The 16,756-nt window shown below is 38.9% G+C and overlaps 1 protein-coding gene across 2 annotated transcripts in view; it reads left to right on the top strand.

Annotated features, from left to right (window-relative positions):
- The window catches only part of nckap1 (NCK-associated protein 1), a 34,179-nt gene that overhangs the window by 1,762 nt on the left and 15,661 nt on the right, over window positions 1–16,756 (top strand). For both annotated transcript variants that reach the window (XM_084561617.1, XM_084561618.1), the window contains exons 2-11: window positions 9,827–9,937; window positions 12,774–12,860; window positions 12,953–13,009; window positions 14,153–14,295; window positions 14,455–14,545; window positions 14,866–15,003; window positions 15,161–15,209; window positions 15,309–15,465; window positions 15,816–15,872; window positions 16,332–16,428. In XM_084561617.1, the coding sequence (XP_084417743.1) occupies window positions 9,827–9,937; window positions 12,774–12,860; window positions 12,953–13,009; window positions 14,153–14,295; window positions 14,455–14,545; window positions 14,866–15,003; window positions 15,161–15,209; window positions 15,309–15,465; window positions 15,816–15,872; window positions 16,332–16,428 (987 nt within the window). The remainder of the gene's footprint in view (window positions 1–9,826; window positions 9,938–12,773; window positions 12,861–12,952; window positions 13,010–14,152; window positions 14,296–14,454; window positions 14,546–14,865; window positions 15,004–15,160; window positions 15,210–15,308; window positions 15,466–15,815; window positions 15,873–16,331; window positions 16,429–16,756) is intronic.

The following is a 16,756-nucleotide window of genomic DNA, read 5'->3' as shown; positions in this document are numbered from 1 at the left end:
CAGTATGAGCAGTCAGACACCACTGAGATTTCGCTGCTGATTACTCTTCTTAACACGCCCTTCCTTTCCTCCTACCCTCCTTCCTTCCTTCCTTCCTTTTTCTTTCTGTCCATCCCATCATCTACATATCTATCCCGACCTACCTCGACATTTGAACATATTCACTCCGAACCGCTGTCCATGTTCTTTTAATGCTTTCTTTCACCTTATGATGTTAAGAAAAATTTCCAGCATTCAGCATCAGCTACATCCCAACGGTAGAAAAGAAAGAACTGGAGTCAGTGGCTTCATTCTGGTATTATCTGTAGCCATTTGAATTTAATCTTTAAAAATTTTTATTATGATTAGTGTAGCTTTATGATTTTCTGACTCAGTTGTTTGATTTCTACCTTTGGGAGTAAGTAATTCATGTGCACCGACGGTAATATAATCATCTTAGCTCTCTTACATTTTAAGCATATTCACTCATCACACACCATTAACTATCAGCAGAAAACCTTAAAATCCTTAAAATCTGTTTTTTTTTCTTTGTTTTTTTTTTTTAATCAAGTCACCTTAATTAATATTGGCTGAGTGGCATTAAAGTTTTTGTTTGCTTTTCTTTCAGCCAGTGGACCTTCTAACATCATATTTTGTCTTGCATACAGCGCTTGCAGGATATTAATTTCCCTTTTAACCATGCCTACTTTCAGGTAACCCGGCATAATTTCCCAAGCTAGTGTGCAGTGAGTTCAACATATAGTTCCTTAAATATATCGTGACTAAAGCTAGAGTGATGTATTTGAGGGGGAACACAACAGATGCATTGCTGCGTTTAAAAAAAAAAAAAAAAAAAAAAAAAAAAAAAATGGATGCAGTATATTTGAAGCTGAGCAATTTTGAGGAAGGAAACCCAGAAGCATTTTTAATCAAATTCAATAGGTTATTTTATTTTTTTAAATTATCGATTACATATTTGTAAAGAATCAGACATTTTGCACAACTACGATTTATTACAGTAAAATACATTATACCAATTCTCTTTCCCACTGCTGCACACTCTCTGCAGGTCTTAACAGAAAATGTTGTTGCCCTTGCCTCTTTGTATTTTCATCCCTTTTTCCTTGCCTTTTGATGATCAAGTCTTTCTTTCTACACTAAACATGTTTTCATAAAGCAGTGGTTTACTTGAGATCTGGATAAATGAAAAAAATTTGGCTGTAACTTGTGGTAGTTTGAGGATCTGACATTTACTTAGTTCGACTAAATTTAGCTTCTCCTCATCCTCTCACATTTCCAAGCTTTATTAATGTAAAAACCAAATTTTTCAGACTCTGATTAGACATAAGAAGCCACCTTGTGATCAGTCATTAAATATATGCCACGAAGACTGACATAAACACAGGCTGACACTATTTGAAATGGAGTCTTCAGCTGAAGAATGCGTCCACTTGCAGCCGCGATATGAATAAATGCTAGGGATAATAGGGATAATCTATGCTGTTTAATGATAACAGGGTACAACTTTATGTTTTTGATTATGTCTCAGATATGACTTTATGAATTACTTTAGCTCTCCTGCACCAATCTCTCTGACACTTCTTAAGATGGCCACATTATCATTTAGTGGCTGCCCTTTTTTGGGAATCATTGCAGCAAGAAAGTGCATAATACGGTATTAACAAATTTTGAATCATGCTCTACAGTTTCGATATTTTTTTATTTCTCATGGAGGCAGACATGTAGAAATAATGACCACAAAATAACCATTGCCGATGGACTTAATAGCCAATCTATTCATCTAGTCGTCCAACCCAAGTGTCGTGTTAGCATTTTCTACTTGGTCGTTCTGCACTCATACTGTTTTCTGATCCACAAAATCAGATGTCTTTGTTGCTCAGAATACACTACAAAGTGAAGCCTAGTCATTGGCTTATCTACCGTATGGTGGCCCAGAGGGGACAGTTACATGTGAATAATTTATTACTGGAGGAAGGATTACACGTTGACAACAAGACATTGAACGACACATTGCCCCGCAACAGAATTATATCGGAAATTTAGTGAAATTCAATATAGTTCTTTTATTTCTAAAGAGACAAAATTCCGCTACAATGACTTTACAAATTGGTAGCGGTTTCGTGGAGGGCTATGCAAATGCAGGTTTTATTTACTCATCTGTTCACAGACTTCTCCCTTTTTGGTGGAATTTGTTTAATCAGTCAAATCACCCGTTACAGGGTTCGGATTGCACGAAAACCTGCAGAAGTTCAACCCTTCATAGCATTCACTGCACATCCGTGGTTAAGATTGCAGCAGATGCTGTCGCTAAAATGTTTAGGGAATTTCATTTTCTCCTGTACTCGATCAGCTATGTGTTACTACTAATAATGAATCAGTAGAAGTTTCAGTTAGACATGGTCCTTGAATTTGGTTAGATTTCCATCATCTTGCAGAAAAGGATAAAACAGAAGTCATGAAAGTCATTCTTATTTCAAGCTTTCCAAGACTCAGGAGTTCAGAATAAATAATGTGGGTTAATTATTGGAGCATTAACAATTTACCTATTCTGTGTTGCTTTGTTTGCCTTAACAGCTCTTGTTCCTCTTTTTTTCTTATACTTCCCAAGGAGAAATTCGACAGATAGGAAATCTGACCCCTCACCAATGTGTAGTTGTTGCAAGTTAACAACCATCTTGATGCCTTTTGGTATTTTTAGGCCTACTTACTCAAAAGCAACATAACTTAAAACACTACATATCGCAAAGTCACGTAAGAAAACAATACATTTACATAGACTATGAAAACATTCAAGGGGGGTGAATCCTTTTTATAGGCATTAGACAACAATCTAATACTTCCGAGACAAGGAGAAGGCAAACATTGATTGCTGTAGCCATAAAAATTAAATTGGCATCATGCTGTGACTGAATGAATGCAAAAGTGAAAAGAAAGACCTTTATAATTGCGTAAAATCCGTCACATCTTGCCAACGCCCATCCACTCCGTACGATTACTCTCCTTTCCAAAAGTTTGAAAAATTCCCATATTGAAATATCAGGTCATGGTGTTTTCTAAATGATCCAAACAGAGGAGTTTTTATTGCTAAAAAATCACTCTGTGAGTCAACCCACCTCTTAATGCTGACCCTTTCTAAATTACCGTACCATCTCTAGCCATTTAGTATGTGCACCAGAACCACAATGCAAGGCAGTTTCCACCAGTATTAATCCACATGCTAAATCCTGTTTTCTGTCAGTTCACCACCAGATTAAACCAATTTACTACTACTACTACTATCTACTTCTTAATACTATGTCCAAATTCGCAACAGCAGAAGTGAGGTAAACTTGCGCAAATGAAACCAGACCAGATTCTCAGATAATCGTGCACAGAAATAAGTGAACCGTGTCCATAAAACTATGACATGATAAATCCATCTATCAAAGCGTCATAAATGGCCAGCACTTCAATAATCAAGGGTCGCTGCATTGTCAGTTACTAAGCAACAGTCATGGAGCAATATTGCATCACACACTGAAAATGGCAGGGGTCAAACTTTGTCTTCACACTGCTCTGTATAAGTCAGCGGAGCTGCTGAGTGTCAACCATATCATTTCAGGCCTTCCACACTCTTAAAATGGATGTGTTATGTTTTATTCAGTGTGTCCAAGTGCGTAGGTAGGGATGCTGCACATAACTTTCAAGACAGCGGGCGTTAAAACAAGTGTTAATATGATAACATGTTGGCGCAGCATGTCTTACTTTTGTATGTGTTGTGTTGAAAAGAATTGCCAGAAGGGCTATCCCTAACACAGTAGAAAACACCTGTATGGAAGCAGCTGTTTTTTAAGACTTGTGTGTGTTTTGTGAGTGAGTGTGTGGACCAGTGACTCAGCAGTTTGTCTGGGTGGGCTCTTTGTTTTGATTTCTTCTCTTCTTCTCTCCGTTCCAATGCTTCCCCCCTCTCCTATGCAGCAAGGACAAGTTTGGAAGGTTTGCAAAATTTATCACCTTCCACTGACGAAACCCTTCCCCTCGTCACCCTTCCTCAACTCCCTCCTCTTCCCCCTCCTTCCCTCCTCTTCCTCCTGGCTACCTGTACTGATCTGTTGGTCCTCTCCTTTGTGCCTCACTCCTCTTCATTTGAATCAGCAAGGCTGGGCTCCATTCACTGTCAATTTTACCAAACCCACGTTGCAAATTCAGTGTGTTGTTCATTTTCGTATGATACAGTATTCACTAAACATTTTTTTTTTTTTTTTTTTTTTTAGAAAAGAAGGCTTTTTTTCTTTTAGCACACACTCATCACCTGCCAGTGTATGGGTCTGCAAAGGAAAAGGCAAAGCTAGCTTTATCACTTAGTGTTTGCTACAGCCAGATATGTCTGATAATTAACAGGTGGAATTAAAATGAATACTAAAAAGAACACATATTCAATACCAGGCATAGCTGCAGTGTGACATGATTGTACTCTGTACAACATGAGAGATTTATTTTTTTAGTAGTATATTGAAATGGAAAATCTTAAAAAATCTCACAAATATTTACATAAATTTAAATGAGCTATAGAAGTATTATGGATTTGTGCTTTAAACTTGAGATATACATAATATATACACAATCAGCCACAGAATTAAAACCTCCGACCAGTGAAGTGAATAACAATGATTATCTTATTACAATGATTGTTCTTCTTAGAAACCTTGTCCTGGCATTTATATGGATTTTACTTTGATACCACCACCTGAACATTGTTGCAGCTCAAGCGCCTCCCAACGTCAACAGCACAGCCACTTTCTTCTATGTCTCCATGGTCCAGTTCTGATGCTCACATGTCCATTGTAGGAGCTGTGGACAAGGGTCAGCATGGACACCCTGACTGATCTTCAGCTACTCAGCCCCATACAAAACCAACTGAGATCCACTGAGTGTTCTGACACCTTTCTGTTAGAACCAGCATTAACTTTATCAGTATTTGGAGTTGCAGTAGCTCATCTGTTGGACCTGTTGCCAGCCTCCTCTCCACTCAATCATCAGTGAGCCATGGCCGCCCATGACCCTGTTGCGGCGGACCATTTTTGATAGGTGCTGACTAGTGATGTCGCAATTGGTTTTCGAGAGATCGTATCAGGGCCAATCCAGGCTTCTTTTTTTTTTTTGTAAAATGATCGGATCTTGCTTTAGCTATTTGTAGTTTGTTTTTCTGCTGCAGAACCCAAACCACATTTCTGTAGTGTCAAACCTTATTCTGTTCTAATGGGAGTTGGCTACCATCAAAGCTGCCAAAATTCAAAGAAAAGGAAGAAGCAATCAAGTGACAAAACATGTCTGCTGTCTGGAAGAACTATACTCTGGAAAATTAAGTCAGTCAGACAGCACTGCAAATTGTGCAGTGTGGATTTTTTGCAAGGTGGTAGTAGGAGATCATCTTTCAAAACTACCAACTTGATTCACCACCTACAAAAAAAATCACGTATGTTGTATACACTTGGTCTGCTCTGGAACAACAACAAACACTATGCACTGTGTTTAAAAGAAGACAGACTGAAAAATATTCCAGAGATCGGTGTTTATGCCGTTGGATGACCAGAACATTTCTGGAGTAGAGAACACAGGTTTTCTGGAGCCAAGGTAGGAGCGACCCTCTCCACACTACATTAACTTTGACAGCCCTGTTTATTGGACTTAATACAGTCGCACGGCGCACAGGTGATCTAAGAGAATACAAGGAAGAGAAGAAAAGCCTTTATGAATTTCCAGGAAATTCCTTTTCATCCTTCCACCCGCCCATTTTTCCTGCTTCTTACATCAACTCCAGACGTCAGCAGATGCCACAATAACCAGATAATCAGTGTTATTCACTTCACCTGTCAGTGGTCATAATGTTATGCTGGTTTGGTGAATATGTGCCATAACTGATTTCGAAGAAAGTCTGCTTCATAAATTCGCTCTGCTCTGTCCTCTCTCAAATAGTTTTTAGTCACTGTTTTAATCCTAAGAATCTTTGCAAAGTTAGTATAGTTACGCTGACAGATACAAAACAATGAGAGAAGGTGAATGCTTTTGCCAGCAGGCAGTCTAGGCAGTCAGCCAGCTCTCAGCAGGTTGTTATGGTTCTCTAGTGGTTTCTAATCACATGATACCATACATTCCTTTTCTTATCTCAACAGTTAATCCCTCCTGGTGAAAATGAGAGCTCTCACACTGTGAGAAATGACACATGAAAAACAAATTCATCTCAGGGAGGAGGCGGTTTATGGGGAGTCAGTGAAAAGGCGGCAAGTGGTGTCGAAATATTGCGTCCAGTAATTAGGAGCTGTAATTCGTTTTCACATGTATGTTTTCCCCAGTCCACTGCTATGTACTCCAGGGTCCCCTGCCATATATTAGCCAAAGTGGGAACCCTTTGGTGGCTGTTAATTGCTACCGGGATTTGGGAAACGATGGTGGAGGCAAGACCTTAGGTCTGTTCTGGTATCCAGGCAACAGCTCCCTCACTCCTTCCTGACCACTACTGATGTCCTGTTCGTTCGTTCACTGCGACTGTCCATCCATCCATTCCTCCATCAGCCCTCACCCCACCCAAACCCAGCCAGCTTATTGCGCTAACCACCACCAGCACTAATGGCCAATGCTATGCCATATAAATATCCAAATATGTCCTTTTAATTAAATTAATTAGAAGCATTATAAGGCCAGAATATTATATACATTTACTTATGCTCTAGTTTAATAACAACAGTTTTAAAAATTAATTTGTTTTGCATGTTTTAGCCCATTAATCAAAACTCATGTATAACTGACAAGTATATGTGTTTGCATCAACAGTTTGTCAGTTTGTTGTCAAATCCCTCTAGCTCTCAGTTGACCTCGCTTTATCACCTTAAATTAATTTCCTGTTGCTTGTAGAAATATCTGATTTCTAGTGTCGTATTTACACAAGATTAAGATCATGTCATTTTGGAAGTTTCTTTAACTTCCAAGTTTTCTAGTCAAGTAAAGCTTTTATTTATTTATTTTTTTTTAACCTTCATAGAGAGAGCTTTACAAATAAATAAATACAGCATGACATCAACAATTAATTAAATAATTACATTTAAATATCAAATCAATTAATAAAATACACAAATCATCAATAGAGGCCTCGATGCCTGGATTTTTAAAAATGTATATAATTTCTCGTTCCAATTAATCTTAATCTGAAAGACCCAATATCAGTTCTTTTCAGGTTTTGTTGTTTTTAAATACACACCATTTCCTGCATATTTTTGTTCTCTTCTTACTGCAGTCTCCCTAGACTGGTTTTGCAAGATTGTACAATAAGCTTAGTCCACAAGTGAGGGAGATCCAAAACATGATAATACTTCCAACTTCCGTCAGGATCATCATCAGGCCTGAAAGTTCATTGGATTTAAGAAGTGTGACGACACAGAAAAGCTGCACAAAACCAAAGCCACATGAAAGATGTGAAACTAGAGGTAAAATACCACAAATCTCTGGAATCAATGACCAAAGAAGTTTTAGATTTAAGTACAATTGTTTTAAAACTGAAATAAATTGATATTGAAACAAATCCACCTAAGGCTGTTCCAGAGCAAAGTTTCGCCATGAGTTTGGGCTAAAACATGAAAACACAAAAACAAATCTTTTAAGTTAGCATACCAAAGTTGTATAGTAACTGGACAGTGTTTTTTTTTTTTTTTCTGCAGTTCCCCGGCGTGAGTCAAAGGGTAACTACATTTTAGTGGCCGCTGTAGAGAGTAGTCTGTTGTGTAGGGTGAGGCTAGTGTTGTTCTTGTGCTTTTGCCTGGATTTAACAGTCACACCTTGATTCCTTGAGAGAGTTTGGCACAGGGAATCGAGCTGAGACTCAGGGTCCAGTGTCTCATTGATGGGTATTGAAACCATGTTGGTGTTGTGTGTGTGTTTTTTTTCTGTGTTCAGTCCCTCCATAGTGTCCAAATGTTTTGTGTTTGAGATCCTGTAGTGAATGTGTTTCAGACCTAGCACTGTGAGAGCTGAGCATGACTGCTTCTGGTGTTGGGGAGAAGTAGTTTCAGCTAACAGACAAACTGAGCTGGGTTCTGGATACGTAACAAGCACGATACCTCTGGATATCACAAGTAAACCTATTTGGCACCATTTTGCATCCCGCAATGAATTAGCCAGTCGCTGCTGATGAATGTTTCCTCGCAGCTAGCATCAACAGTAATGTCTGTAAAGCTAAAGGGTGTGACTTTAAATACCAAAAGACAGAAAGGCTTTGTTGCTCTGATTTCCTGTAGGTTAAAGGTGTCCAAGTCTGTTAGACTAGATAAATCCACTGTGAGTGCTGTGGTATATAAGTGAAAATAACTGCAGAATTCCATTTTCAGGGGTGTCAAGCAATGAGAAAACCTCAACAGCATCAAAAACTGAATATGCTGCCTGTACCTCATCACATTTTAATACTTGGTTGTCGGTTACCTACTGTGTTTGTGTGTTTTGGTTTCATTTTGCATTGGCTGATGCTGCTGCCACGCAAACTGAAATCCAGGTTTTACTGAATGGTTGTAGTGTTGCCTCAAGCTTGTCGGGTCATTAGCTGTGATTTGTTATTGCAGATTTAGACAAAATATATAGTTAAGTGTTGTAGATTTCATTTTGGTACCCTTATCCTTCCACTTTCTAAACCCGTTACCACAAGGAACTGAATCCTCAGAACGGTCAAAGGCGCTGTCCTTTTCTAGGATTGTTCCTCGGTGCTGGCAGCCGATAAAAGTTTACACATTCACTCTGTTTATGGCACATGCATGGAGCACATCTTCCTCACTCATTCACTACGACACAACCCATAATGCATGAGCGCTGTTGCTTCTCGCCAGAGTCAGGGCAGTCAGACAGGTACCGACACACCTGTAGAGGAGGAAGGCAGCCCTGCAGGCGTTTTACAATTTAATTCAGTTGCTTTCTCTCTGCCATTTCTCACTTCAAGTTCGTGTGCCTTCTTTGCTTAAGTTCTCCCTACCTTCCTCTCTCTTCTGTTTCATTCAGTCCCTTCTTCACTCTACCTGCCCATCGCTCTGCCTGTCATGCAGTGGTACTAACCACTCAGGGACACAGTTTGAAGCTGAAACCCTCTTATTACCTGGGACTCCCTCAGTGGTTCTCAGCCTTTGTTTTTAAAAATGTAAAGAGTTAACACCCCACAACTTAAAGATGTTCAATTTACTAAAATATAAGACAACAAAAGAGCAGAAATATAAAAATCTTGTAGCTAGAACCTTCAGATGTTTAGCATTTTTACTTTTAAAAAAATCTCTGAAATGGTCAGTTAACTGAATGACGCCACAGTATTGGATGCTTAAAACATCTATTTGACACTTAATTCAGTGTGCAGTCTGGAAGAAATGTCTCCTCATAGCTCAAGAGATGAGAACCACTGATCAGTTCAGGCTCTTGGCTCTTTTACAACAGTTGAACCTGGTTTATCCAAACATTAAAAACCCACAGACGCCTGGACTCTCCTTGTTGACATGTGCATCTAAGTAGAAAATTAGACTGCACATGTCAGTGCATTAAGTTTGTCTGTTCGTTCTCATCTCGCCAATTTATTTAGTGGTCTGGACACCACTAAATGTCAGTGGTGTTGATAAATCATTCACCCATAACCCCCCCCCCCCCAAATCCTCGGCTCGGGATAAACCAGGTTTCACTGGTGACAATGACAAATATCTAACACGAGGAAAGAAAAATGTCTTAAACAAAGAGTAAAGAGCCCAGGTGTTTCAGTTGCAGCCAAAGTACTTGCATTACTTATTGTTGTGTCTCTCCTCACCTCTTCTTCTCCTACTCTCCTTTGCAGGCATGTGGCGATCCCAAGGCTAAGCCCTCGTATCTCGTTGATAAGAACTTAGAGTCTGCGGTTAAATTTATCGTCAGGAAGTTCCCGGCTGTGGAGACACGGAATAATAACGTAAGTACACCTGCATGTGTGTCTACAGTGTGTTTAATGTCATACAGAGAGGAAGGGAATGGATGTCTGTTTACTGGTGTGGTTGGTTTGACAGCACATTTTGAATCTAGGCTTGTTAGTTTGTTTTCTTCATCCTGATACTTTAGCTGCAATAAAAGGTCTAACCTTAACTGAGCAGATGTGTAGAAATATTATATTAATTTAATATTTCAACGTGGGAAACAATGTGGTTTTATAGAAATGTCAGAGATGTGGGATGCTCAGTGTAGTAGGTGCTCTGTAATGTTGCATATCTGGTTATAAATAAGCATCCTAATTGACAGACAGTGGAAATATCCATGTAAATAAGAAATACATTCTTTGCTGCCTTCAAATGTATGGGTAGTCCATTCAGCATTTTTCAGTCGCAAGTAGATTTTCACCTGTGATGGTGCACGGCTGTTGACGCCAGAATACATAGCATGCAAGGAGCCAGTTTGTGGTACTTATGTCCAGGGGCCCGGGACCACAACGTTCCGCTGCTCCGCTCTAGTGGCCAGGAGGTCACACAGCAGATCGTGTATCTGTGGCTTGAGTCCATTTTGGTTGTGCTCTGAGAAATTAAATTAAATTTCAATTCTTTCGTCATCTGACCGGCTTTTCTAATCGGTGGCCAATTGATCAGAGCATCCTTGTTCTAATAGTGTCGCGTTTACCATGTTCACGGTTAAACTTCATATGAACAGCGATAATAAATGTATAATAAATAAATACATCCATATAAATAATCAAGACTGAATTAAATCCACATTATTTTCATTCAGTAGAAATATTGATTAGCCTCAACCCTAAAAGTGACGGATTTTTGTTTAAAACTATTTTTACTGGGTACAGAGATAAAATTGATCATATAGAATTAATTAACTATGTACCACTGTTAGATATTACTGATCGTATGAGTGAAAGATTATAGATTATGTCTCTTTGTGTGTGTGTGCGCGTTTGTGTGTGTGGGTGTAGTGAACTTAACTTGCCATCAAATATTTTCTTTCATTTTGTTAGCTTAGCTCATAGCTTCTGGCCTATGTGTTCATGTAAAAGTGTCACTTAGCAAACAGCTGTGTGTGTGAATGTGTGTGTAGCTAACTGCTTTATTCAGTATAACTGTGCTAAAATTGTCTCTTATGTTGTTTTCTGCTTTGTTTCTGTGTTTGTTTGTGTTCTGCATGCTAAACTTGGCTTATTCCGGACTTGTGCTTTTTGGTAAGTTTTTTTGTATTTTAGTTCACGTACCTAAGTTTTGTAATACTGTAATTTTTTTGTACCTGTTTTTTAAAAAGCTGGTGTTTTGCTTTGCTCTGCTTTCTCTCCTCTTTGCTGGCAGCATTTTTACTCTTTTTCTTTCAACCACTGAATGACTTTGAGTGTGTGGCTGGTTAACTACATGGTTAGCCGACTGGTTGGCTGCTTGTGAGATGGCTTGATGACTGAGAGGCTGGTGTTTGAATGACTGCCTGCATTAAGGAGTTGGCCTTTCCAAATTACAGAGAAAAATCCACTGATCACCAATCAAAGTTGGCGAAAGAGTAAAAACATTTGCTTGACTTTAGGTCAAGTAACCGAGGTTTCAACTCCTTGATGCAGCAGCAGTGTTTCACACTTACAGATTTTCATCTCTTTGATTTCTACTTGCACTGACTCTTGTTCAGACTGCAGGTCTGAACTCAGGCACATTGGAGTATGCAGTTTACATGCAGTTTACATGCAGTATGCTTCAGTCATTTCTGCCACGTAACCTCAAACTGCTTTTTAGTAGCTAAAGTAAGAGCTATCACATAGTTTGTTTTATACGTGTAACTCTAGTGCATATTGTATTGTTAAAAGGTTGATCTTATGAAGCTGAACATATTTCCATGTGTGAGCTTGGAAAAACCATTGGATTCACAGCATTTACATGGACAATATTTCATCAACATAACTGAATGGTCCTGATTCCAACTCAGCTGTTTACATGGATGCAAAATAAAATGATCTGATAAGATATATGTCTTTAAATGCCACTTAACATCAGTCACAATAGAACAAAGCGGTTCTGACTCCTGTGAAGCATTAAATCTACCAGAAATATAACGGAAGACTTCACTGACAAAACTGATTCCTTCAATAGAAGAAGATGACTTAGATGGAGCCACGCTTTCCGCTTTGCTGCCCACATAGATTCACATAGATTCACAGCGTTGTTCATCTTTTAAAACTGTTACTTCCTCCATGTTTCTGTCCCTCCTGGAAACTCATCATGGTTATTAGGAGATCATATAACCTGATTATTAAAGATGTATCACCCCCCTCTGCTTTTGTTCCACAAATTGCACAAGAAATAAATTGGAGTTTTCCTTGTATGTGGAGTACAAAGGTTTAAATTACCACCAAATTAAAATGACTTCCAATAAATTTTGTAATTAAAGCAAGATTTTTTTTTTTAATGTATCTATTTTATAGATAAAGTTTGGGTAGCCCCATCACTGAATTATTTAATCAGTTTGCGGTTCCTTTAGTCAACACTAAGACTCCTTAATATGAAGCAAAACCTGTAAGCTCTATTGATCCCTGAAGGTAAATTAAGTAATTAGATTTATAGAGGCTGGGTTGGAAAATGCAGACATTCATTTTTTCAAGTTTGTGTAAGGAAATGGTTTCCGGAACTTAAATTTATTGGATAGTTTATATGAGAGGCACTTTCAGACTTCCCAGACTCACCACAGAATCAAACTACACTGAAGGAGAGGGACATTTTCAGGTTCTCACTTAACTGTATTCTGATTTTCTGCACTCTGTTGTGTGGTCTTTATAGCAACAGCTGGCTCAGCTGCAGAAAGAGAAGTCAGAGATTCTGAAGAACCTGGCTCTCTACTATTTTACCTTCGTAGACGTCATGGAATTCAAGGTGGGCAAATGGACCATTAGACACCTTTACAGTTTAATGGGAAGGATTTAATCCTGTTGAATCTATATTTTTATTGACTCTTTCTTTAACAGGACCATGTGTGTGAACTGCTGAACACTATTGATGCCTGCCAGGTCTTCTTTGATATTGTAAGTAAATGCATCTGTTGTTAATTCTCTAAAATTGCCTTTGTTGCCCTTCTTTGAAAGTTTCTGTCACCATATTAAGAGAAAAGATGAATGTTGACACACTGCACTCAATTTAGTTCATTTTTAGTTTTAAAGTCCATTTTGATTTTTATTAAAAGGTATGTTTCAAGGGACACTGTTGAGCTTGAGATGGAGTAAGACGTGTTTCGCTTGAGCTCCCGTCAAACCCGTCGTATTTTAAGTTAATAAGCACATGGCATCTCTTACTCAGTAGGTTATGACTGATCCCAACTCTACCAGAGGGCTGGGTGGATTCTCAGTCAGCTTTTTGAGATGTAAAATTGAGTCCCTTAACTATCCAGTTAAGCGTAAAAAGATATGTACACACGTAAAACAACTTAAAACTGATATTGCATTTCTTCAGGAGACACACTCGACATGTGCCCGACAGACCTGTTTTGAATAAAGAGAGGATGGTCAGGACAAGTTTATCACTCTAATTTCCATTCAGAGACTAGGGGGCAGCCAGGGCGCTACATTATTGTGACAGGGCAGCTTTTTTCATTTCCGGTCATCGTGGCCATCATGCACCAAATTGGGAAAATCCAGCATTCTTTTCAAACTTTTTCTCTTGCTTACCAAACATGGCATCACACCATCTTATGCTTGGTGGTTATATAAATTGCATACTTTCCCCGACCTTAGATCACAGTTTCCCTAAAGAGACTTCTTTGTCTAAATCAGCACACGCTATCCAGCTTTTTCTCAAAACATATGGTGTAGCAGATGTGTGGCGGTTTCGCAATCCCACTTCTAGAGCATACTCCTTTTTCTCCCCAGTTCATAAGAGCTATTCTCGTATAGATACTTTTTTCCTGGATAAAATACTTCTTTCTTCTGTAACCAAGTACGATTATGAAGCCATAGTGATTTCTGATAATGATAATCCTCTCCTCCTATCAAAGGAGTCTTTTACCAATTTTATTTAAGCTGAAATAAAATTATTTCTTGATACTAATCAAACGCCAGGAATGTCCTGTTCAACTATATGGGAATCTCTACTTTTTTTAAATTGTAATATTCATTTGTCAGCCTATTTTTTGCTTTAAAAAAGTGACACCTTGTTATTTTGATTCTGCACAGACGGTCAACTTTGACCTCACCAAAAACTACCTGGACCTGGTGGTGACGTACACTACTCTGATGATAATACTGTCTCGCATAGAGGAGAGGAAGGCCATCATAGGACTATACAACTACGCCCACGAGATGACACACGGAGCCAGGTGACTGAAACTAACATGCAAAAACACAATTGTGTACATGTATCATTCATTGGTGCTCATTACAAAAATCCACTCGGAGTCAGAGTCTTTTTGTTTGATTAACCAAACAGCCATTAACAGTGGTTACAAATGATAACCCTTGTACTATGCGTGCTTTAGTGACAGGGAGTACCCGCGGTTGGGCCAGATGATTGTGGATTATGAAAACCCTTTGAAGAAGATGATGGAGGAGTTTGTTCCACATGGAAAGGTAGAAGCACCCTTCATTTACCAGTGTCAGTTTTTAATATTTAAAAATTTTATTGAAATATTTCTCAGGTTTTTGTTGTGGGCATTTGTTTGTTTGGTTGTTTTTTACGAATGACAATCGGCATATCAGTGAAGCGTTAATATTGTAAAATCTTTACCAACACTGCAGTTATGATTATATTGTAAGTAAATGACCTAACATTGTGTTACATTAATATGTGTTGTTAATATGTTAATATGACTTTTTTGTTACAATTTGCGATGAGGCATTGCTGTTCAGTTTCAAAGTAAGCACTGCTCAATTTGTTTCCTCTCCTCCAGTCTCTGTCAGATGCGTTGATAAGCCTTCAGATGGTTTATCCCAGGAGGAATCTGTCCGCCGACCAGTGGAGGAACGCCCAGCTGCTCTCTCTTATCTCTGCTCCCTCCACAATGCTCAATCCTGCTCAGTCTGACACGGTTAGTATCACGAATTCTTAAGTCTGATCTCCGTATGTACACCAAACATTTTAAGATTTGTTGTTTCACTCTTCAGCTCTACTGCTCTGTAAATAGCTTCTTTCTGTGCAGATAATTTAGCAGGAAAAGCCTAGAATCACTTCTGCTCTGTCTTTAGATGCCGTGTGAATACCTGTCACTGGACGCAATGGAGAAGTGGATTGTTTGTAAGTGCTGTACATACTCATAAACTCAAACCCAATACCTATTGATCAAAAGTCTTCTTCCTACACTTAGTCATATATTCCTCTCCATTTTCTCTGCAGTTGGTTTCATCCTGTGCCATGCTGTTCTGAACAGCGACGCAGCAGCATTGTCTTTGTGGAAGCTGGCTCTGCAGAGCTCCACCTGTCTCTGTCTGTTCAGGGACGAAGTCTTCCACATCCACAAGGCTGCGGAAGACCTGTTTGTGAACATCAGAGGGTAAGAGCATTGTGATGCACATTTTCTCTGTTGTCATGTCTTTCAAGGTGTTACTTTTTTTTTTTTCATAAAAAGGTAACACATTTTACCCAGTTGTGGTAATTAAGCCCAGGTACCATCCACAGACATTTGCACTGCGAGTGCAGAGGGACGTAACAATATATCTCACCCACATGCAGCTGTCATTGCAACAAGTATTATTCACTTGATCTGTTGGTGGTCATAACGCTATGGCTGATCTGTGTAACTGGGCTTTGGACCATTGGAGAGACAATCGGAATCAATCTTAGCGGGTTCATTTTTTTCTGTGTTGCCATTAAACACCTGGCTTCTTTCTTTGTGTTTTCTAGGTACAACAAACGTATCAATGACATTCGGGAGTGCAAAGAACAGGCTCTGTCCCATGCGTACGTATATAATCTTTTTACTAATCCCTTCATCATATCCTAACTGGAACTCCTCACTCAAAAACACTTAAACACATAATCTGTATCATTATTTTTTTGTTATTGTTCTATTTTCTGCTTCTCTCTTTAGAATGTCCTTGTAGCTTCACCATCCTTGTGTCTTTCTGAGAGTCTCCCACTGAAACCTTATTTTTATTTTTTATTCTTTGTGCATTTACCCACGTTTCATCCTCTCCTCTTTGTCTCCCCCCACTGTCTCCTCTCCACTTTTATCTTCGTTGCTTATTCCATCCTGCCCTTTCATCTTCATTCTCGACCTGCCGTCGTTGTCATATGCTTACTTTTTTGTTCTCTTGCTTGGGATTGTCCCAGAAGTGTCAAAATTCCATTTAATCGTGGCACTTCGCTGTTTTTTGATGCTGTGTTCTGACTTCCCTCTGTCTGTCTGACTCTCTGCAGAGGCTCCATGCACAGAGAGAGACGCAAGTTCCTCAGATCAGCTCTGAAGGAGTTGGCTACAGTTTTAGCTGACCAGCCTGGATTGCTAGGTCCAAAGGTAATATAGAGTACCACCTTAAACATTAAAATGGCACCTTCAATATGCCTGTTTTTCACTTAAAGTAGTTGATCTAGCAGTATTAAATTACTTAATTAAAAATGGTAAAATATGACATTAAATAGCTCTGGGTATTTCGTTTGACTTGATATCAAAGTGCAAATATAATGTTTAAAATACATTTACATGGCTTCTTTGACTAGATTTTAAATTCCACTCTCTGTGGGCATACAATCCAGTGTGCACTACTGGACTGCGCATCTTATAACACGACATTACCATGGTAAATAATCGTGCATTATTTATTTTTTCCTCAAAAAGCCTTCAA

This window comes from Chelon labrosus (genome assembly GCF_963514085.1).
Source record: "Chelon labrosus genome assembly, chromosome: 15".
Taxonomy (NCBI): domain Eukaryota; kingdom Metazoa; phylum Chordata; class Actinopteri; order Mugiliformes; family Mugilidae; genus Chelon; species Chelon labrosus.
The sequence above is the reverse complement of the archived record's forward strand: the minus strand, read 5'-3'. Positions and strand labels throughout refer to the sequence as shown.